This window comes from Camelina sativa, chromosome 5 (genome assembly GCF_030686135.1).
Source record: "Camelina sativa cultivar CO46 ecotype springtype chromosome 5, ASM3068613v1".
NCBI classification, from domain to species: Eukaryota; Viridiplantae; Streptophyta; class Magnoliopsida; order Brassicales; family Brassicaceae; genus Camelina; species Camelina sativa.
In genome coordinates this window covers 1,178,508-1,200,065 of record NC_141884.1, presented here as the reverse complement: position 1 = coordinate 1,200,065, position 21,558 = coordinate 1,178,508, and the positions used below count along the sequence as shown (strand labels likewise).

Here is a 21,558-nt window from a genome sequence, read left to right as displayed (position 1 = left end):
GTGATGGATATATATTTACTTGCAAATCCTATGATGGCTTGTTGTTATAGGTGAAGAACCCGTGGCCAAATGTTGATGCTCACAGTGGGGTCTTGCTGAATCACTATGGTCTAACCGAAGCAAGGTAAGCAAGGCATCTGCTCTCAGTCTCAGGTATATATATATATATATATATTAACACAACACGCCTTTGTTGCTACACGCCATTTAAAACATTACTCACATTCTCACACTATTCTCAATTGTGTTTGGTTCACACAGCTTATATGGAACCGAGCTCTTGGGACTTGCATTAGAGAGGCCAAAGAGTGTTAACATGGACTGGCTTGAGTCTGGCTGTAAGAAAACTTCATCTGCTTAAGAAACAACCCCTTGGTTCAAATTTGCATTTGGGAAAACTCAGTGATAATGATAAATAAAACAGTTGTATTGAATTTGCATAATAAACATCCAACATCAACAATATCACTCATGAATATTAAAAAAAAAACTTGGTCTTCGTTTGATATACATAAAAAAGAAACAAGACTGCAAAAGAGAAAACTGAGTTTTTACATTGGAGTAGTGTCCTTCTTATTAGGAAGCTGGTCATCATCATCAGCAGGAGCAGAAAGAGAGGCAGTGAAGTTAAGTCTCTCCTGAGTGCCAGCAGTAATAACAGGCAACCAAACATCAGCAGTGCCGCTAAGAAGCGTCTGAACTTGTGGATCAGAAGCAATAGCTGATGATATCATCTCATCAACATCGTCTAATTTGGCTGATAACTTATCCAACTCATTAGCTATATCCACCTGAAACATACACAACCAAACCTCAGATTTAACGTTACAGTGTGTTTCAGAAGATTGTGAATGAAGAGAGAGGAGAGAGAGACCTCATTGAGGTGTTGAGCAGATTTTGATGGGACTTTAGTGACTTCCAAACCAAGAGCTTCGATCTTAGAACGTAGCTCAACCTCTTCTGTGTTTGTCAATGATTCCACCTTCAAGAAATAAAAATCATCAATCGAGGCACCAAAATTAACATGATTTTAACAATTGATAGAAATTGAGATTAAATTGAAATTGAAATTCGAACGAACAGAAACTTGTCGGACAAAATCTGAGGAAGAAACGAATTTGACAGAGGATAAACGAAATCGAGATCGAAACCTGTTGAAGAAGACCGGAAAGAAGCTGAAAAAGCTGCTCGTCGGGTTTACCCTCATTCGCCATATCTGCTCTTAGATGTAATTACTGCTTCTGATGATGGGTTTTGTGTGATCGTGGGGTAATCTGATTGCGGCAGTTGGGTAACTTTGAAACAGACGAACGAAGGATCAAGGGAGCGGCGCGCGTGAATCTCACGGCAATAGTTGTGTTTTTTTTTTTTTTTTTAATTGTTTCTTTTGTATCTCTGACGTGGACTTTGACTTTTTCTATTCGGTAATAGTTGTGATGCTTTGTATATAGACTAGAGCAAATAAAGTCAAAAGGCTTTTTATTCAAAGGAAGATCATATAATAACAAACATGAAAGCTTGCAACAATTCAATGAAACAAAAAAAAAAACAAGAACGTCCAAATCCACAAGAAACAATTTGAACGAGTATTAAAGCATCAACAAATCCTGAAGAGATAGCTCGAGGGAAACGTATCTCATATGATTCAACAAGTTTATTTTTTTTTATAAGATAAACCTTGAGTTTTAATTAGATCAATTTGAGACAAGCCTTTCTCGCTTTCTTCGCTATCTTAGCTCTTTGCATCTCCATATGTAACTCTATCTGCATCCTTTCCATCTCCCTTTGAGCTTCCAACATTTCTGCTAACTCCGAAGCCGCTGACCCTCTTCCTGATCCTTTATTTCCACCATTGTTTGTGTTTCCTCTTGCGCTTCCTCTTTTTGGCTCTTCTTCTTCTTCTTCTTCTTCCTCCTCCTCTACCGCGCAAGAATGTAAATGCGCGCCATAGTCACACTCCTTGCAGTAATAAGACCAGAGGTTATCCGGTACAGTTTCTTGACAGACATCACAATTAAAGATCAAACCGTTCTGGTAAGGAGAACGGTAGAGCAATGTGAGTGGATGCGTGTGTCCTTCACGCTCCACGGATTCAGGCATCGACACACACCCGACATGAACATCGTACTGGCAGGTAGAGCAGTTGTAAGTGAATCCGGATCCATACTCACCGCATGCATCACAAGTATAAGTTGACTCGTACGGTGGGGCAAAAAGCAGGGTCAAAGGGTGATTCGGGTGAGCCTTGTGACGAGTCTCTCGTGGAAGCTCGAAACATGACTTGTGCAAGAAGTAATCGCATTCTGACTTTGTGCATTTGAAAGCTGCACCTACTAGGTCTAAGTCGCAGCCATAGCAGATGATCTCTTCTTCAACTTGGGCCTTGTGACCACGCAATGGATGGTTGTGGCTTGGATGCCTCACCGACGGTTTTCTTGCAGCCATTATAGCTTATATCTTCTTCTTCTGTGTGTTGGAGTTTTTTTTGGATTGGTTTTGTGATAAAGAATGGGATTAGTGATGTGTTTTGGTTTGATTATGTACCAAGTTGTAGATTATATATTACCTATATATATTGGGACAAGAATGTCAGTACGCGCTTATATGATGATGATACGATATAAACAAGATTAGTTCTCATTTGGAATTCAAAGTCAAGTAAAGGAACTATTCCTTCTTGATCCCATCCATCACGCCGTATAGTTTTTATTGTATTAGTAAATAGCTAATTGTAATTAAATATTATGAACTTTAGAATTATCAAGCTGGAAAAAATGTATACAATAGAGAGTTGACATAGTGAAGGATGTGAGGTCAATTAACTACGCTGAGTCCTCTTGCTATGAAAGTAGTAGTCACTGATGTCAAACGTCCTGTATAATTATAATAGAGATGATGCTCAAATTATCATAATCATGTTTATGATAGAATAAGGAAACACATTCTTAAAATAAATGTAATTTTAGGCATCATAAAGACTCTCCATTTACTGTATATGACCGTTGTAAATGTAATTATTTATATTGATGGCTAATTTATTATTGTTGTAACGGTAAAGGTAATTTGTTTCTTACCGTTGTGATCGATTCTCATTTTTTTGTTGCAGCATAATTGCAAAAAAAAAAAAGGAAAATTACTAGGTATGATTCGAGTCGCCTGATGAGTGAAGATGAATTTGAGTTTAGTCGAGATCTCTTCCTCAACAAATTGCAGTCTAGGCCCAAGGAAAAAAGAAGAAGATATGGGCTTTAGAAAATAACGAATGGGCTTTACCAAATAACAGTTCATGCATCAGCAACGTCTCCTCCAGTTACTTAATTTCCAAAACCGGTACGTGTCACATCAGGTTTATTAACCAACCGGTTTTATCCGGTCAATTTTTTTATTTTTTTTATTGAGTGGGAAAATGAACGGATATTTATTAAATTTCGAATTTCGAACCTGAGTTTTACACAGTAGTTAGGTCTTTTTCTTTTTGGCCGGAGAAGGAAACCGGAATCGGAGAGATGGAGAGAATCCATGTTTCAGTCAGAGCAAGGCCAATTTCCAAAGAGGAAGCAAAGATGAGTCCTTGGAAGACCTCTTCCAACACAATCTTCATCCCGAATCATCCCGCATTCAAATTTGGTACTCTCTGTTTCTCACTTTCTCTTTTTCCCATTCTCCATCTTCATCTTCTTGTTTGAAATTTCTCATTTTCTCTCAATAACAGATAGGATCTTTAGAGAAGATTGCAAAACTATCGATGTGTATGAAGCTAGAACCAAAGAGATTGTGTCTGCTTCTGTTCGTGGTTTCAACGGTATGATAGCTGTTCATTTTTTGTTTTTCTTTCTTTTGCTGTAAAATTGTTAGATGATTCGGTGCTGGTTGTGTTGAAGGAACTGTTCTTGCTTACGGACAAACAAATAGTGGTAAGACACATACAATGAGAGGCTCACCTATTGAACCTGGAATCATCTCTCTTGCTGTTCATGATTTGTTTGATATTATATCTCAGGTTCCTATTTCAAACACTCTTCTTACTAATTTTATGTTCTGTAAATGTGGACTTACTTCAAAAAAATTTGGTGTTTTTTTTCAGGATGCCAGCAGGGACTTTTTGCTGCGTATGTCATACTTGGAGATATATAATGAAAACATTAATGATTTGTTGGATCCTTGCAACCGGAAGCTTCAGATTCATGAGAATCTTGAGGTATTTTTTTACTTATTATAGGTCTTGTTAGAAAATTAGTATCTTCTTCAACAAATTTGCTAGCAGTTCTGATTGGTTTTTGTTGTGATCTTAATGTCTTTTTAGAAAGGAGTGTTTGTAGCTGGATTACGAGAAGTTTTTGTTGATTCCCCTCAACAAGTTCTTGATTTGATGGAACTTGGAGAATGTAAATTTCTCTTTTCTTTCTCACTGTTCTGTCTCAATCTTGGTTTTTACTAGGATTATATTTACTGAATGGAGCTTCATTTGTGTCTTTTGGAATAATTTTTTCAGCTCATAGACATATTGAGGGGACTAATATGAATCTCTACAGTAGTAGATCTCATACTATCTTTCGGATGGTAAAGATAAATAATATATACTCAAACCTTAGTGTTTTGTTCAATTTAAGTTTGAGCTTTAAACTTACCAGATTTTTCATCTAACAGATTATAGAGAGTAGACAGAGGATGCAAGATGAAGGTGTTGGAAACGTTTGTGATCCAGTCCGTGTTTCTGTTCTGGTAAGATCTCCTGGAACTAGTTTTTTGTATTAGCCTTTTCTGTAACATGTTAACCCTATTATTATATATTTGTTTTCTTACTTGCAGAATGTGGTGGATCTAGCTGGTTCAGAACGGGCTGCAAAAACTGGTGCAGAGAGTGTTAGGCTGAAAGAAGGCACACATATAAACAAAAGCTTGATGACACTCGGGACCGTTATTAAAAAGTTGAGTGAAGGAGTTGACCGTCAAGGGTAAGGTTTCTTTTTTGGGTCCAATATTGTTAGGGAACAGAGAGGATCATTAATTGTATATATAATCTTATTGGTAATTTTCAATTTCTATGATTGGATCAGTGGACATATACCTTATAGAGACAGCAAGCTTACTAGGATCTTGCAGCCAGCTTTAGGTGGAAATGCAAATACAGCAATCATATGCAATATAACACTTGCGCTGGTAATTTATTAATCATCAATTGTATGACATTAAGATAAGCTAGGCAGATAAAACCAAGAGCAGAGTTCATATTCTTGTATGTTTGGTTTGGTAAAACTAACACTGTTAATTTTTGTTTTGATGTTAGGTTCATGTAAATGAAACCAAGAGCAGTCTTCAATTCGCTAGCCGAGCACTGCGTGTCACTAACTGTGCACATGTTAATGAGGTAATATTTCGACTATTCTCTCTTATGTTTGTAACATATTTTCTGATTAAGTCTGTAATCCATCTATTCTTGTTTTCCAATACAGATATTGACTGATACTGCATTATTAAAGCGCCAAAGTAAGGAGATAGAGCAGCTCAGATCCAAACTTAAGGTACCTTTTCTAAACTGAACGCTTATATAACATTGCAACTAAAGATAGTATTATTGGAACCCTTGAAGATTCTGCATTTCCAAATCCATGTTCTTTAGTGTTCCTCTTTTGTATCTTGTGTTTTCTTGATGTAAAGCTGGCATCTTATTTATGCTTTCACAGATTGAAAACGAGTTAAACAGAGTTCAAAGGGAGTATGAGGATCTTCTCGTGAAATACGAAACCGAGGTAATAGTTTCTCCTTCTCAATATCAGTAATTCATTCATTTTTTGATGTCTAATTTGTCCTCACCTTTCAATAGAGAACCATCAGCGAGATACAAATTGAGTTTCTTAAGGCAAAGTTGGGTGAAGATGGTTTGTCTGGTGAAGCAAAAAGCAACCAGTTAGTATGTGGAGTCCTTGGAAATATGCACTGCGATGAGAACGTTGTAATCAGGGATCCAGAAGCTATTCTTGTTGTTAAGCAACTCATAGATAAGGTGCAATTCTTTCTTTCCTTACTTACAACTGGAACCACTATTTAAGTAGCTTTACTTTCTTCCATTTTGACTTGTTTTGCTTAAACTTTGATATGTTCCGTCCAAAAGATAGACAAGCTGGAAATGGAGAAGTCTTCATTGAAGCAAAAAGTTGTTGATACTGAGACTGAAAAGGTTCACCACTTTTGTTCTGCTCTCGCCTTGTACTTGATGGTAAAAAATTTGTGGGTATATGTAGCTAATGTCTCTTGATATTTTCTATTCAGCTTCTTTGGCAAGAGCAGTGTGCTGATTTGCAGAGACAAATAGAAGAATTTAATCAGGAAGCCCAAAAAGAGCAGGCATGTGGTTTCACACCATGTACAGATTCAGTTAGTACTCCTCTACTCTAGTTTTAATTTTTTTTTTAATTTTACTCTACTCTAGTTTTAACAACACCTTATAACTAATATGTGTCTTCAGATGGAAATGGTCTAACGTTAAAGTGTATGATGTATACAGATCGAAGTCAGGGGCTGTAGTGGAGCACTAACAGAAACAACAGAGGCTTCAGTTTCAGCAAAAATCGATGTTGATAAAATTATCGATGTTGATGAAATCATCTATCTTGATGACGACTAATGATGGAATTCCAGGTAAAAAATCATTTAGTGACTAACTTGATCTGATACCTTCGTATATATATCTCTAATATCTAATGATATCCGGTTAATATAACATAATGTCTATATTTTTTGGGAGAGGGGTAAGTTTGTATGTATGTGTCTCATATATGTTAAGCTTAAACTGATGAAGTAATCAAAAGTTTCAGTAGGAAAGACATGCATTGTCATAATATGATCAAATCGTAGTTTCTTTAAATAGCTTATCTTTCTTTTAATGTTTCAAGATCACCACCCTCATTCACATACAGTATGTGAATGGTTTATCAATCAGCTTATCTTTCTTTTATTCGCATATGAAAATAACTTTTACAAATTACAACAAACCCACACGTAAAAACCGAACCACAAGATTGGTCAAGAGCATCATATCAACATGGTTTTTTTAATCATAAACCCATTTATATCTCGGTTCCTCCCCAAACTGGATCACGGAAATTTTTATCATCTATTTTTCATATCTTTTGACTCGTCAAATTAATAACATCAAATACTATGCTACTAAATTAGTGATGTTACTAAGTTGATCCGGCAGAAGATATGTAAGAAAATTGATGATACCACAAAATTAATAATGTCAGAGATGTAAAAGAAAATTGATATTGGTACTACTAAACTAAACTAGTAATAATACAGGGGTCTTTTTTGTTTTTTAATATGTATATATGGTCAATTATTATATTTAGTTAAAAATAAGCAGTAATATTATAATGTTCTGCAAGGCTCATGCTATGGAAAATACATTTTTAAATGACCATTTAACAAAGATATATAAATTAATTAAATAAAAGGGAACGTTGTAAACCTTAACCTAATAACATAAATCAAACAGACAACATTACTTACTACAATTAAGTATTATAACTAACGCAACCACACAAACCTTAAACAGTCGGAAGACAAACCATATGTCGTAAAGAGAGATTAAAAAAGTTTTTTTTGTTTGGTTTAAATTGTCCTAAAAGACCTACTTCCCCTTCTTCTTCTACCTCTCTTCCTTTTTATTTATCGGTCTCTCTCTCTCTCTCTCTCTCTCTCTCTCTCTCGCCACCGATCATCACGAGAGCCACCACCGCCCTCGAAATCTACGTCATCCGCCGCTTCTTTTGATCTCTCTCTCTCTCTATCTATCTCTAAAGGTCTCTTCTTTCTCTTCAGAACTCATATGTGTCTCTGTTTTCTTCGATTGTGCGGTCAATTCTCTGTTTTCTTAATTTTCTTTGATAGGGGAAAAAATTAGTTCAAAGTTGATTCCTTTTGATTGTGTTGTTTGGTTTTATGTAGATGCATGCGTTGCTTGATTGCGGAATTTTACGAAGTTCCAATTCAATCGATTGAAAAAAAAAAAGCTGATTTGGGAGAATCGGGTGGGATCTATCAGCTATGGATCGGAAACGTTGAGATTGGTTTTAACCCATTTGCAAAGAGACGTTGCTGGGTTTTGATTGATCTGTGTAAATCTTGGTGCTTTTTTTTTGAGCTATATCATGAGCAGTAGTGTTCAAGGAGAGACAATGGATCTTGATTTGAATCAAGAACCATCTTCTGATTCCGAGTCTCCAGCTAGTTTGATGACGGAGCTTTCTCCTTGGTTAAATGAGATTGAATCTGCTCAAGAACGGATTGAAGAACGCATAAGAGAGCTCGAAGCTATAGTTTCAAGAATCAGGGGACGAGAAACACCAACAACTACAGCAACAACAACACCGGCTTTGGTCTCGCCTAACGAACATAGAGATTCAACTGCTGGAGTTATACATGAGCGTTCTAGAGAGAGACTTGTGGAGAACGGCGAAAACAAGACTTATTTGATAGCAAAGGCATTGAACATGGAGAAGACAAGTTCTGTTCCTGGTGGGTTCTTTGACTGCAACATATGTTTAGAGAAAGCTGAATCTCCTATTTTGACTTGTTGTGGTCATTTGTTCTGTTGGGGTTGTTTCTATCAGCTGCCTTTGATTTACTTAAACATAAAGGAATGTCCGGTTTGCGATGGAGAAGTTACAGACGCTGAGGTGATTCCTATATACGGTAATGGAGATGATTGTGTTAGTACTAAACCCAAGTTTGAAGACTGTGGTATTAGTCTACCTCCAAGGCCTAATGCTAAAAGAGTTGAAAGTGTTCGTCAAAAGATCATAAACCGAGGGATTCCTTTCATCCATGGGCACGATCACGAAACTATCGAACATATTAGGAGAACTATTGACTCCATAGGACTACACGCGTTAGCTCAAGGCGAGGAGTTTGGTTTGACAAACATAATAAACAATGGAGGAGACAATAGTGGGCAACAACAACAACAACATCATCATCTGGCTTTAGGACCTTTGAGGTTAATGACACCATTTGCTAGTTTCCCAGGTCTTGTAGTTGATACCTCGGACATAACCCCATTTGATGATGATGATGCTTTTGATGTTGATAGTTTTGTTGACACAACAACTAGTCTGAGAAGAAACCGTCGAAGACCTTCACCAGCGGTACGAGCCTCTGCATCATATCAGAGAAACCGAAGTAACAATGATTCTCAGACGATTTCGTTCAGGCTCGGTTCTACAGCTTCATCATCATCTAGAGGGTTCGCTGTTCCGAGCTCCTCCATTGCGACTAGAAGCCAAACTGTAAATCCTACTGAAGTGGTTACTTCGGGTACTTCTGCTTCATCTTCTAGGAGAAGAACAGAAGATGTAAACAATGGACCTCGGACCAGGTCTAGAAGGAGGCTGAGGTAAAACTGTAATAAAACCGTCGCCCAGAATCTTGTCTCCCTGTCTGATTTATTGCTGAATCTCCTTCATTACTAAAAACCACATTTGACACACCATGTCTGTCTGATGTATGTATGCACATTCTATGAGTACTTGTAATTTCTGCTAGCCTCTTAAACTTCTCTATATCATAGCTTCGTTTTTTTGGGAAAATAATTTATATAATAACTTAATTTCTTGAAGTGTTTGATATGAAGTTCAAGAATTCAAGATTTCCCAAGCTTATGTTTCTTGAAATTCATGGGGTAGAAACTTAAGGGTAAATGCGTAATTTACTATAAATCTCGTAACCGGGGATTAAACATCACGCTGTTTACTACAGAAACTAAAAACGGCAAGTAGTTATTGACTTTGATTTTTTTTTGTATATAATACACGACTTGTAAAAAAAAGTCATCGGCGATTGATTTAATCTTTTGTTATCGCCGTCGTTGAACTCTCTCGCCGGCGATAATGATCTATGTTGATGGAACACTAATTCAAGATGAGAGTTGTTCATCTTCCTTGTCTTCCTCATCGCAGGTAAATTTAGTTTTTTCTTCGTCGTCTCTCACTCACGAATCTCTCTATTTTAGGGGTTTAACTAGGATTTTGCTTATAAGTTTTAGTAATGTGGTTCTAGATCGTTAAACATGGAATTGGTTTTTCTCAATTTGATCTTTTTTTTGTTATCTAATGATAAGTTTGACTCCACAATTGAGTTTGAATTAGCAAAACTCTTAAACAAAATTGCTTACATACATAAAACATTATTTGGTGAACAGGGAAGTAGCTTGCTTCTTGATGTAATGAGTCATCCTGTGATAATCTCAGCCTCTGGTTCTTTTAAGAATCTTGAAGAAAGGAATGTTTCTTTCGGTGAAAGAGATTTAGAGAGCTCAACAAAAGACAGATATGTTTATGTATTCCAAAGCGAATTTGCTGTTGTGAATCCAGCGCTTGTTGATGTATGTTTTTGTTGCCTCACCAGTTCCATCTTTAAAGGGTAGTCACTAGTGTTCATAGTTCTCTAATGATTTTGTTTCTGGTTGTTTTATTGGTGAGAATCAGTTTGTTGGCACCGATGAAGCAACCACTTGTGTAGGGCTTGTTATCCGCAACAGAAAATCTGGAATGTAAGGACTGATCCTATATATGTTATTTAGAGGATAAGGCACAACCACTTTTTAAAAATTTAATTTTTATGGTTCATCTGAAATTGCAGGACGTCTATTGCACACATGGACTCTCCAAAAATTGTGGATTTGGGGTTAAGCCAGATGTTATCATTGGTTTTAGAGGATGAAGATGCTGATTTAGATGTACTTTATCTCTCTCCTTTAGATTTTATACCAAGTGTCTTTGAGCTTATGGTAATCATTCTGTATTTTACTTTTGAGTGCTTTTTTTAATAATGTCCACGCCTTTGTATGCAGGTACATATGGTTGGTGGTTATGAAGATGTCGACATAAAAGTGTGTACTAGAATTTTTTATATTTCTCAGTGTCAGTGTAGTTACTACTAAGCTCTATAAGTGTTATTAAGCTGAATGTACTGACTGTTATATGCAGAATGCTGATGGTGGTGACTATGCCAAACCAGAGGGTTACTCTTATCCTTTGTGTTGCAAATTAGTAGATACTTTCCAGAAGAGACGAGAAAACTTTCACATTCAAACCCTCTTTATTCTTGGGCACAATACCAAGTTGGATGCACAAGGGAATACGTGTCCCATTTTCAATGGATGTCTGGTTAGTCTACTTTTGTCTCCTGTTTATATTCTCCTTTTTTTGTTGTTAAAATACTGTCTTTCCAACTAGAACAAAAGAATTGCTTGATGTTTTTTTCATATGAATTGGTAATTAGCGTTAAGATGTTTCTTTGAAACCTTTTGTCTCAGGTGAATACCTCCACCGGTTCAATTTTCCCAGCCAGTTTCGACAGAACATCTAGATGTCCGGATGAGATTGTTCGTAGGATTCGAGTTTCATCGTCATGTGAAGATCCTAGCTGGAAGGGAAAGCTACTTGACACATATGACACAAAAACTGATAGATTCATTATACCACCATGCCCCTGGTAAAAACAAAACACTACTTGTACCGCTTTTCATATAATCTCATCGACCATTATATATAGGTCTTAAGTAAACACCTCTATCTACTACTCTCCATTTCAGTTTCATGAATTGCGTTTTCGTTTGTGTACAGGACAATGCGCCTGATTGAATATGTTTGGGAAGTTAATCAGCTTTCTGATGAAGAAATCCTCACTAATTGTTCTACCTCACCTTCTGCTGAAGGTCCAGACTTCGTAGACAACTCAAGAAGGTTCAAGGCATTTTCTATTGCATCATTATCTTATTATCTACAATAACACAAACGGAACATAGGAATCACGCGTCCGGATGATTCACATTCTCTTATGTTGTTGTGTGTTTTCAGGGTTTGGGAGTATTTACTAAAATATCCAGAGTGGAGCAAAACATTCCCAAGGAGACAACCACGTGTGTTTGAAAGGACTGCTGATGGACACTGGACAAAATGCTGACTTGTCTCACCCTAATCGTGACATTATCCACAAATCTGGCAATAAATAGCGGTTTGAGTGTATCTAACTATCTATCTATGATCTATCTACATTTACTTTAATGGAGTTATTTGCACCCGGAATGAATTGTATATCTGTAAATGGTTAAGATTAAGACTTAAGAACACATGTGATTCTTGGACGCACACGATGTTCTTTTTGACTTTTTCTTTTTTTGTAACAAGCATTGTAAGTTTGGTTTCTGATGGGACCGATCGGGTCCGCTAGGCCTAATTCTTTAGACATTCCAATTGCAAATTATTCAGATGCGACATATCACCTACGGATACGGTATAAACTAATCCGGCTAACTACAGTATAACTTATCCAATATTTGTATATCATATTAGTTAAGGTTTATCCCGGATTGAATAAATACTACGCTACTAAAGCTAAACACAAGCATGATTCGTAAACGTACTCCGACCTAACTTTCACCAACAAAGACGACTGAAAGCAATTCTATTTATAGTAAGTTAGTAACCAAATAGGGGCATTCACGTAAATGTCTACAGACCTTCTTTCTGAAGATGTTGAACGAAGCCTAACTGGGCCGGCCCCGCTTCTGTTCATGGGTTTAAAATTTACAATTTATAACTTCGTTTGCCCTAATTGTTTGAAAAAGGGAAACGGTCAAAGGATTAAAAAGCCGCGGTTAAAACTAGGGTTACGTCCTCTACTTTTATAGGTTCTATATTTCTTCTAACTAAATACTAGTATCTTACAAAATTTACTTTGGTATAAATTCCCTTATAAAAGAAATTCAAACTTCCTTTCATTGAATTGGTGTGTGTTAGTATTTAAAGCACAGATCTCATTGCTTGGATATAGGAAACGAATTTAATCTCTGATATTTTTTGATTTTGATTTGGATTAAAATAAGCTGAGTGAAAAAAAAAGCGAGCGAGTTAGACAAGAAAGCAACAATACAAATTTAAATATAAAAGTATTATTAATAAGAGGAAGCAAAAAAAATAAAAATAAAAAATAAAAATTTCTAAAACTGCGAGCGTTTTTGTTTGTGAGAGAGAAGAAAGAGTTTGTATGGAAGACACAAAAAAAGAGTTGAGCAAGGAAGAAGAAGCATGAACGTCGTCGACGATACTAACAACAACAACGAGTATACCTACACTGATGATTGCATCGAAGAAGACGATGATAACAACAACATCAACAACACTAATAAGGAGAGCCAAACACAACAAGCATGGGGCACGTGGGAAGAGTTGTTATTAGCATGCGCCGTTAAGCGACACGGATTTGGTGATTGGGACTCCGTCGCTACAGAGGTTCGTTCCCGGAGCTCGACCCTCTCCGACCTCGTTTCCGCTAATAACTGTAAACACAAGTATCGAGATCTCAAACGTCGATTTCATGAAAAAGAAAAAACCGATGCGGCGGCAACGACGGAGGAGGAGGACGAAAAAGTCGGTAATAATAATATAACTTGGCTTGAACAACTCCGCAACCTTCGTGTAGCTGAGCTCCGTCGTGAAGTTGAACGATACGATGTTTCAATACTGTACGAAGCTGTCTCTGTCTCTCCGTCGACGGATCTGAGTTTTTGTTTTTTTTTTCCGATTTTGATTTTTTTTTTTATTTGTTTTTTCTTTTCTTAGATCGCTTCAATTGAAGGTTAAGAAATTAGAGGAAGAGAGAGAAGAAGAGAAACCAGATCTGGAAGAAGAGATGATGAAAACAGAGAGATCGGAGAACGACGGTTCTGAAACTGACCACCGTGAGAAGGCGGAGGAATCTGATCGGGAAAACGGGTCGATGAACGAGTCGAACTCTACAGAAACCGTCAGAGAGGACGAGAGAGTTGGTGGAGACGAACCGGATGATGTTAATCCTGATCCGGTTAGTAAGGATACGGCGGAGGAGGAAAGATCGGTTAGTAGAGGATCGGAAGCGAGTCACTCAGACGAGTCTGGAACGTCGGAAAGGAAGTGGAAAAGGAAACGAAGGAAACAGGGTGGTTCCGATGAGATCAGATCGGATGATGAGAGTAAATCACAGCCGTTGATAGGTCTTCTTGATCTGATTCGGTCCCATCCGCGTGGATCTTTGTTCGAACGCCGGCTTCGGAGCCAGGTATCCTCATTATCTTTATTTTCTTCCTTTTTTTTTAATTTAATAATCTTAAATTAAATCGGAAATTATCTTAAGTTAATTCTTTTACTAATTGGAAAAGAGAGAAAAAAAAAAGCGAACTAATTCGTACCTAACTATAGAAATCATGCATAATCATAATTTAACAATATTCGTTCTGTGTAAAATCTTCTTACAAATCCTAATTTTGAAGAGATAATCTGTATTTTAGGAATATTTTGAAGAGATATTCCGTATATTATATGGAATCTTTAAATTTTTTTGAAACCTTTTTTACGTTTAGTTTTGGACAAATTTAAGTGAATGTTTTTAAATATGGAGAGAGAGAGAGAAGGTGAAGAGGGAAAAAAAATTAAGAATTTTAATATAACGAACCCCACTTCTTTCGTGGTTCACCGTTGTCGTTTTGGTCACTCAATCTAGTCCACGTGGCAAAGTCTTGGTGTAGCATGGGTTTTGTCGTGTCTCACCGACCCCGCTTACTCTTTTTTATTATTTGGGCCTTATGTTAGTTTGTAACTTACGTTTGTGAAGTCCATTAAAAACGCAGGAAGCTAAGGATTACAAGAGCATGGTTAAGCAACATTTGGACATTGAGACAATACAGAGAAAGTTTAAGCAAGGATGTTACGATTCTTCAACACTCACTTTTTACAGAGATCTACAGCTTCTCTTTACAAACGCCATTGTCTTCTTTCCTTTATCTTCCGCAGAATCAATGGCTGCTCACGAACTACGAGCCGTTGTATTTCAAGAAATGAGGAAAGAGACCGGGGAATCTGGTCCCAGGTTAATAATAAACCGGGAAGTATCGGCTATGGATAGTGGCAAAGCTGATGCTGAAACGTCAGACTCGTCTCTCTCTAGAGAGAATAAATCTTCGGCTCCTCTTGTTGTTTGTAAGAAGAGGACTTCTGTTTCCACTAAGGCGTCAAGCTTTAGCCAAAAAGAGGAGACGAAAGAAGAGACATTATCAGAGGAGAAAGAGAACATTGTGACTGTTGTAAGAAGCTCGAGACGGGCCAACAAAGTGGTTGCTGCGGCTATCTCTAACATTACCAACAAGGGTAAAAGCAAGAACAAACAGAAACAGACGGAGACGAAAACAAACTCGTCGAATGATAATAGTAGTAAGCAGGAGACAGGTAAAACAGAGAAGAAGATGATTTCATCAGATAAGAAGAAGAGTGTGGCTGATTTCTTGAAGCGATTAACGAAGAACTCTCCACAGAAAGAAAGTAAAGATCAGAATAAGAGCAGTGGAGGTGGTAAGAAAGATATTAAAACAAAACCAAGAGAACTTAGAAGTAGCAGGGTGGGTAAAAAGAAGGCCGAGGTAGAGAATACTCCGGTGAAAAGAGCCCCCGGGAGACCACAGAAGAAAACTACAGAGGCAGGAGCAACTGCAACCGCATCTGCCACGGGAAAACGGGGTAGGGATACCGGAAGCACGGGAAAGGACAATAAACAGCCAAAGAAAAGAATCAGAAAGTGAGATTAGAAAACATCTTTTGCCCCTTTGTTGGCTTTTCTTAAGATCTCAAGGTATTGTATATCCATAGCGTATGCTTTGGAGTATATTATCTTAATTCTAACATTAGAAATCATATTCTCATAGTTATGGATTAGGAAAGTGTCTTTTGGCTTGTTGGCATCAGTAATATCCATTCCTTCTTCTGTTATATTTTGCTCATTTCCACCATTTAAGTCCTTACAAAAGCTAGAGCTACAAAGACCAGATACCGAAACTATTCAATTGAACATATATCCAACAAAACCAAGATTAGGGTAGCACTAATCCCTAGTGTCAGCAAAAATTACAGTCAGATACCCAAAAAAGGGTTACATAAGTTGAGACTCTGACCTTAGATCTCTTCTTCACCGGCTCTCAGTGGACCTTACATGACACTGTGCCTTGGCAAAATGGCTTGATTTAAACATAAGCTATCGGCGAAAGGAACCTTCTGTACAAAAGAATAGGAAGGTGAATTTCAGTGAATGTATGTGATTTTGAGATATAAGCATTTCAGTCTTATTGCTCAAATGGAAGAATGTCACTAGAGGATAAAGGGCTTGAAGATGCTAAGTTCTTGGTATCAAACTAAAAACTTGCCGTTTTCTCCATCGGAAATATCTCCAAGTTTTGCTATTGCGCCCACAAGTGCATGCTCTTGCTCCTAGATCAAAGGTAAACCATTTGAGACTTTTGTATGTTTAAACATAAACACAAAATTATGAAAGAAATGATCTCTGTTGTTGTAGCAATCGAACCTCCAAAATTCTCTTAGCCCTTTCAACTTCTTGAGGATCTGGATTGTGTGCACGAAGAACCCTCTCCACCTATGAGAACCATCATTATTTGAGAAATAATCATAATTACCGCGCTGTAAAACTCGCCTAGTAATAAATTAATACTAACCTCTCTGATTAGGACATTTGTTTGACGGATCCGTATATCGTGATGTTTCTTCTTCCCAGTTCCATTTTGTGATGTTCTGAAATCCTTTCTGATAGTGTTCTTCGCCAAACTGCTTCCTCGTTGTGGAACACTGTTGGGTCCGGTAGTTCTATTCAGTCCATGACCTTGGCCATTATAACCATATCGATTACCAACCCCAGGATCCTCTCCTATCCACTCTATATCCCCAGGAGATATCTGTTAAGAATTAGAGATCTTCTTTACAAACTTACAGAGAATAATTGTTGACCAAAGTTTTGAACATCCGCCTCATAAGTTTCAGCAGACCACCAATCAAAAGTAATTACCTCTGAGAGTTTAACCCATTCCCATGTCTCATGAGGTGTTCCAATGTCATAAACTAAAGCATGACGACCCTAACAATCAAGATTAGTAAAATATTTAAACATTTATAGCAAAATTTCTTAGTTTATTAAAAAAACAGAAACTTTATGCCAATTTAAGAAGCCACACACCTCAACTGGATTATACTTGGTGATGACAGCATCGTAAAATGTATTGTCATCAGGCCACTTTGTTTTAACTCTTCTTCCTATAAAAGATTCAGGATCGGTTCCGTTTGTGGGTTCACTTGAACTAGTAGGAACAGATGGTAATCTGTTCATGAGTTGTCCTCGTGGAGGTTGATCTGAAGGATGGTATGAGACAGGTTTTGCGGAAGATGAACCAGGAAAAACCTAGAAACAGAAGTAACTTGTAAGAAACTAATTTCAGAATTAAAAATAACTCCAAAATTTTCTGAGCTTTAAACAACTCACTGATTTATGTTTTTTGCCCTTGACAATAGGAACAGATCCTCGTTTAGCTGCCGATGAAGCAAACGGGTGAGTGGGATCAGCTTGAGGATGAAAAGAAGGTGACGGAGTGGAGAATGGTTGAGAAGGAATAGGCTGGTTTGGTTTGTGCTTCTTCATAGAAGCTGAAAGAGAAGGGCTTGGCAAGGTATCGTGAACCAGTTGAGCAGCATTGCGCATACTTTGTTGGATTCCTCCAGACTGTCTCCATTCCCTAATATCCCGAAAAAACAGTATGTTATGGATTAAGAAAAAGAAAAAAGAAAGAACCTTTTCGACAAGATGAATGCTCAAGTTTGTAGCTCTCACCTTATCCTTTGTAGTGTATCATCTGCGTTAACACGACCTAGAAGCTCTCTATGGTCCTCATTCCCTATACTCAACTCTTTACGTAGTTCAGTTATTACACTTTCTTTTTCCTGAACAAGATCCATTCATTAAAAAAAAAAGAGATGTCATTTCACCTAAGCAGAAACTAACACAACTAGAGAAATCAAAAGTAGAGCGAGATTCAAAAAAATACCCATGAAATAGCATCTCCCTGAGCTTTAAAGGCTCTAATAATAGAGATGTATGCTTCTTTCTCAATCTGGTGAATCTGAGCTTCCATATCAGCAGCACCTTCGTCATACATTTTAGGGTAAGATGGATGAAGATTAGCAGGTCTTCCATTAACAGCCACACGTCCTCCTCCTACTCCTACTCCTCCTCCTCGTGGAACCCTATGCGACGGTGGCAGATCATCATCTGTTCCTGCATTATCCAATCAAAAACCCTTGTAATCACCACTTACAATCAATTCTAAACACAACTCACTGCTTAAAGATCAAAACCTCTACAATTAAGTAAACCTACAATTTTCCACATTCCTTATAGTAACAGTAACAACAAGAACCTAAATTTCATCTTCAAGAAACACCAAAAAACTGAAAACAAAAACGAGACCTTAACACCAAAAACCACAATGTATAACAGCAGTCTGACGGAGAAATCCCAAACCCTAATTTCAGTATAACTGATGATAGAGAAGAACGATTGAAGAACGAGCTAATCTCAAACAGAGTCTTAGGGAACTAACCACTGCTATCAAACGATTCGAAGTCCATCACGAAGCTTTAAAATCTCCCAATTCAAGAGGAGACTAATCTCGGAAGAATCAAAAGAAGAAAGCACAATTTCGATGTTTGATTTCAATTTGACTAAGAAAAAAAGAAAAAGACTCGATTTTGATTTGGTTGAGCTCTCAATTTTGAACTTTTGTAGAGTTGTGGAAGAAAGATCAAATTCTTGCTTGAGCTAACAAATCAGAGAGCTCAAAGTAAAAAGAAGTTGATTGATTCAGCTTCTTAGATTATACAGATTTGCCGAAAGCTCATAATTTGCCAAAATAAGAACACATTACCCCAAAACCAACAAAAAATAAAGTTTTTTAGATTCATTCTTATTAAATTTATCAAAATATTACGAGGGAATCAAAACACCGTCGTTTCTTCGCTTAGATTTTTATTTTAAGTGAATTAAAAAAAAAAATATATCTCAAATACACTCAGATTCTTTGTAAAAATTTTAAGTCTTGCCCAGGCCCAATAGTCTTTTCTGACATAATGTTTATTATGGCCCAAATAAATATAACACATTTTATTTGATTAAGATATGAATGATTAAAATCTCAATTGTTTTTAGTGAACTTTTTTTTTTTTTTTTTTTTTTTTTATTGCGTTTTTTAATTATTACTAACAAATGTCGAAAAAAACGGATAACATCGCGACGAAAACTCTATGTAAAATATCATGTGATCATAAATACATAATGTATGTTGTTCCTTGGATGAGTTTCCAAGCAAATATACTTACGATGGATGAGAAGATTCTTATTCAAACTTTGGGATAAGTGAAATAGCTGACCAAAAATGAAAAATACGATAAGAGATCATTTTGATGAATCCTCTTAACTAACGTCTCGTCGTCACTTTTTTATATAATTTACTAACCTAAGTACTATATTTTAAATTAATCATGCATGACCCGATGACCGGATTGTTTTCTTTAGTATATTATGCATGTAACCGGAATTGGGCTAACCGGGGTTTAAAAACAAATTCCAACTTGAATTTGATACTTCCTAGCTGAACTGTTTTTTTTGCTTTTTTACTAATAATACGTTTGGATTAATGAAATTCTCATTAAAGTAAATGATTGTGTAGTCCAAAGTAAACTTTTTTAGTGGTTAGCATTTTCTATTTCCACTTGAGTTAATTTATATTTATGCATATTAAATTTGCACTCTGTTTCTAAAATTATTTAATTTAATGGATAAGATATGTATAAGTACAACACATTAATATATATACTCACCACGTACTTTGATTTCATAGGACATTCTGATTTTTAAAACATCAAGTTGCACAAACAAAACAAACATCAAAACGCTTAATTTGCTTTCATATATGCTTAAAGCTAGATCATTTTATACGGCACTGTCCCGATTAAAATATAATTAGTTAAACATTTACCCATCTGAGGGGTTCCATTTTTTTGAAACTAATCATTAAAAGAAAACCAATAAAATTGACAAAAAAAAAAAAAAAGACCAATAAAATGATAAAAGTTGTGAAAATATAAATATTCTGGTAGTTTTTTTTTTTTATAAAAAATAAAAACCAGAAACAAAGACAGCAGCTAGTATTATACTTTTCGTTTTCGATTAAAAAAAAAATATCTTATAAGATTAGAATATACGATCCTTCCAGACCAAATAATGACAGGGTTCGTCAGTACTCAGTCGTCACATTTGAAATCAGAAAGAGTCTTTAATCAAATATTAAATAAATCGTGTTAGGTTCGATAACTAAACGTATAAATGTTATATTGACCGACAAATCCCACAACGCGTTCCAGAGTCCAGACCACACCAACCTGTGAAAATAACCCTTCACAAAAAACAATAACCAATAAATATGTTTTGTCTGAAACAAACAAACGTTAGAAAAGTAAAAACAAAAAGTCCCTAAATTAATTCAAAAATAGTTTGAAATAAATAGCCGTTACAAGAAAACTACTTGTCGCTGTTTTTAATCATAAAGACGTTTGTTTTTACGCATAAGTTGACGAAAATAGACTTTTCAATTCGAACACGTCTTCACGTAGAGAAATTAGCACATCCCCCCCCCCCCCCCCCCCCCGTATATGTCTCTTTGCACTACAAGACGTGCAATGATGCTTTGCTTTGCTTTCTCACTTATAATTCTTTTTATGAATCACACATCTTTAGATTTAAATTTTATTTAGATATGTTTCTTGTACTAATGATAATAATAAAAAAAAATCACTCATGTTTTACTATTCTTTTCCTATTTTGATAACTTGATGATAGTCATGATATTGATAAGGTCATTTTAATTTGTTTCCAGTTTAGTAATTGAGAAAATTAATTAATAATACTTATCATTCACTCTCTCTCTCTTCTCCTATCAGATAACCTTTCCTCAATTCTTCTTCCCTATATAATAAACCTCAACTTCATTCTCATCTTCTTGAAAGAAAAACAAGATCTAGTGTAATCAAAAAATTCAAGAATGAGAGGTAAATATCTTTCGTTACTAGTGATCATTGTCTTAGCCTCGAGTGAAGTTCTTGCCAGCAACAACAACAACTCTGCAACGCCAAGATTAAGAAAAAGTGATTTCCCAGCAGATTTCATCTTTGGTTCTGCAACCTCTGCTTACCAGGTTCTTTTATCATTTTTTTCTTCACAAAAACAATTCCGACCACTCGTTCATTATCTAGAAAATTTAGAAACGTCCGATCATTGGTTAGAGACTTTTTTTTTTTTTTTTTTTTTTTTCCTTTTTTGGTTAGAGAATTTATGGGTGTTATTTTTTTTTTTGTTTTTTTTATCACGTCGTAGGTCGAAGGAGGTGCTCATGAAGATGGTAGAGGACCAAGTATCTGGGATACCTTCTCTGAGAAATACCCAGGTTTTTCATTTTTACATTGTTGTTAGGAAATAGGATCTATATATGTGTATTTATTAGATTCAAGATCCGTGAATCTAGTCTAGTGTAGATGTATTATTGTATATATGATGATGAACTTTTGAGAATTCTAGATCAAAATATGAATTATCTCATGGGACCAAAAAACATATATAAAAGCTGATTTACTCTGT

The 21,558-nt window shown here is 36.2% G+C and overlaps 6 protein-coding genes, 1 long non-coding RNA gene and 1 pseudogene across 10 annotated transcripts; 5 read left to right on the top strand and 3 right to left on the bottom strand.

The window, feature by feature from the left end:
- Nucleotides 1-4: 4 nt before the first annotated feature.
- Nucleotides 5-465, top strand: LOC147943142 (uncharacterized). Its single transcript, XR_015598182.1, has 2 exons — nt 5-124; nt 262-465. It is a non-coding gene; the product is annotated as an uncharacterized LOC147943142 (long non-coding RNA).
- On the bottom strand, nt 407-1,382 carry LOC104784900 (uncharacterized). Its single transcript, XM_010510002.3, has 3 exons — nt 1,152-1,382; nt 875-982; nt 407-791 (listed from the first exon to the last, which is right to left on the bottom strand). Exons 1-3 carry the CDS (start codon nt 1,212-1,214, stop codon nt 552-554), a joined length of 411 nt encoding a protein of 136 aa, XP_010508304.1. The 5' UTR covers nt 1,215-1,382; the 3' UTR covers nt 407-551.
- Nucleotides 1,383-1,462: 80 nt separating this feature from the next.
- LOC147943141 (protein VACUOLELESS GAMETOPHYTES pseudogene) lies at nt 1,463-2,589 on the bottom strand (annotated as a pseudogene). The gene has a single exon (XR_015598181.1). The product of XR_015598181.1 is annotated as a protein VACUOLELESS GAMETOPHYTES pseudogene (transcript).
- Nucleotides 2,590-3,506: 917 nt separating this feature from the next.
- Nucleotides 3,507-6,625, top strand: LOC147943140 (kinesin-like protein KIN-7O). Its single transcript, XM_087449944.1, has 16 exons — nt 3,507-3,627; nt 3,713-3,802; nt 3,882-4,000; nt 4,085-4,198; nt 4,304-4,385; nt 4,493-4,560; nt 4,648-4,722; nt 4,810-4,955; nt 5,058-5,160; nt 5,288-5,368; nt 5,454-5,522; nt 5,685-5,750; nt 5,825-6,004; nt 6,113-6,232; nt 6,271-6,375; nt 6,506-6,625. The coding sequence occupies exons 1-16, from the start codon at nt 3,507-3,509 to the stop codon at nt 6,623-6,625; spliced, it is 1,659 nt and encodes a 552-aa protein (XP_087306070.1).
- A 916-nt stretch (nt 6,626-7,541) lies between these two features.
- LOC104784897 (uncharacterized) lies at nt 7,542-9,619 on the top strand. Of its 2 annotated transcripts, XM_010509999.3 has the most exons (3): nt 7,642-7,805; nt 7,951-9,001; nt 9,095-9,619. In XM_010509999.3, the coding sequence occupies exons 2-3, from the start codon at nt 8,154-8,156 to the stop codon at nt 9,399-9,401; spliced, it is 1,155 nt and encodes a 384-aa protein (XP_010508301.2). In that variant the 5' UTR covers nt 7,642-7,805; nt 7,951-8,153; the 3' UTR covers nt 9,402-9,619. The 2 variants fall into 2 exon arrangements, with proteins under 2 accessions (XP_010508300.2, XP_010508301.2); XM_010509998.3 differs by having other exon boundaries at nt 7,542-7,805; nt 7,951-9,619.
- Nucleotides 9,620-9,803: 184 nt separating this feature from the next.
- Nucleotides 9,804-12,207, top strand: LOC104784896 (protein N-terminal asparagine amidohydrolase-like). Its single transcript, XM_010509995.3, has 9 exons — nt 9,804-9,959; nt 10,202-10,384; nt 10,488-10,552; nt 10,642-10,738; nt 10,853-10,891; nt 10,989-11,168; nt 11,318-11,496; nt 11,628-11,747; nt 11,862-12,207. Exons 1-9 carry the CDS (start codon nt 9,891-9,893, stop codon nt 11,965-11,967), a joined length of 1,038 nt encoding a protein of 345 aa, XP_010508297.1. The 5' UTR covers nt 9,804-9,890; the 3' UTR covers nt 11,968-12,207.
- A 584-nt stretch (nt 12,208-12,791) lies between these two features.
- Nucleotides 12,792-15,800, top strand: LOC104784894 (uncharacterized). The gene is made up of 3 exons (XM_010509993.2): nt 12,792-13,528; nt 13,626-14,100; nt 14,669-15,800. Exons 1-3 carry the CDS (start codon nt 13,092-13,094, stop codon nt 15,611-15,613), a joined length of 1,857 nt encoding a protein of 618 aa, XP_010508295.1. The 5' UTR covers nt 12,792-13,091; the 3' UTR covers nt 15,614-15,800.
- Nucleotides 15,611-18,873, bottom strand: LOC104784895 (protein EMSY-LIKE 4). 2 transcript variants are annotated; one of them, XR_015598183.1, is made up of 11 exons: nt 18,470-18,873; nt 17,915-18,144; nt 17,701-17,810; nt 17,356-17,605; nt 17,053-17,274; nt 16,885-16,953; nt 16,538-16,774; nt 16,390-16,458; nt 16,232-16,295; nt 15,983-16,082; nt 15,611-15,844 (listed from the first exon to the last, which is right to left on the bottom strand). XR_015598183.1 is itself a non-coding variant. In XM_087512902.1 (10 exons), exons 1-10 carry the CDS (start codon nt 18,495-18,497, stop codon nt 16,063-16,065), a joined length of 1,299 nt encoding a protein of 432 aa, XP_087369028.1. In that variant the 5' UTR covers nt 18,498-18,865; the 3' UTR covers nt 15,793-16,062. The 2 variants fall into 2 exon arrangements, 1 of the variants encoding a protein (XP_087369028.1); XM_087512902.1 differs by having other exon boundaries at nt 15,793-16,082; nt 18,470-18,865.
- Between the last annotated feature and the right edge of the window lie 2,685 nt (nt 18,874-21,558).

Coding starts and splice junctions, on each gene's coding strand:
- LOC104784900 (XM_010510002.3), bottom strand. CDS start 1,214: ATGGCGAATGAGGGTAAACCCGACGAGCAGCTTTTTCAGCTTCTTTCC. Junction 983..1,151: donor TTTCCGGTCTTCTTCAACAG/GTTTCGATCTCG, acceptor TATTTCTTGAAG/GTGGAATCATTGACAAACAC. Junction 792..874: donor CTGCTCAACACCTCAATGAG/GTCTCTCTCTCC, acceptor TGTATGTTTCAG/GTGGATATAGCTAATGAGTT.
- LOC147943140 (XM_087449944.1), top strand. CDS start 3,507: ATGGAGAGAATCCATGTTTCAGTCAGAGCAAGGCCAATTTCCAAAGAG. Junction 3,803..3,881: donor TTCTGTTCGTGGTTTCAACG/GTATGATAGCTG, acceptor GTTGTGTTGAAG/GAACTGTTCTTGCTTACGGA. Junction 5,369..5,453: donor ACTGTGCACATGTTAATGAG/GTAATATTTCGA, acceptor TTTCCAATACAG/ATATTGACTGATACTGCATT.
- LOC104784897 (XM_010509998.3), top strand. CDS start 8,154: ATGAGCAGTAGTGTTCAAGGAGAGACAATGGATCTTGATTTGAATCAA.
- LOC104784896 (XM_010509995.3), top strand. CDS start 9,891: ATGATCTATGTTGATGGAACACTAATTCAAGATGAGAGTTGTTCATCT. Junction 9,960..10,201: donor CCTTGTCTTCCTCATCGCAG/GTAAATTTAGTT, acceptor TTTGGTGAACAG/GGAAGTAGCTTGCTTCTTGA. Junction 11,497..11,627: donor ATTATACCACCATGCCCCTG/GTAAAAACAAAA, acceptor GTTTGTGTACAG/GACAATGCGCCTGATTGAAT.
- LOC104784894 (XM_010509993.2), top strand. CDS start 13,092: ATGAACGTCGTCGACGATACTAACAACAACAACGAGTATACCTACACT. Junction 13,529..13,625: donor CGATACGATGTTTCAATACT/GTACGAAGCTGT, acceptor TTCTTTTCTTAG/ATCGCTTCAATTGAAGGTTA. Junction 14,101..14,668: donor AACGCCGGCTTCGGAGCCAG/GTATCCTCATTA, acceptor TTAAAAACGCAG/GAAGCTAAGGATTACAAGAG.
- LOC104784895 (XM_087512902.1), bottom strand. CDS start 18,497: ATGGACTTCGAATCGTTTGATAGCAGTG. Junction 17,606..17,700: donor GATACACTACAAAGGATAAG/GTGAGAGCTACA, acceptor TCGGGATATTAG/GGAATGGAGACAGTCTGGAG. Junction 16,775..16,884: donor AATGGGTTAAACTCTCAGAG/GTAATTACTTTT, acceptor AATTCTTAACAG/ATATCTCCTGGGGATATAGA.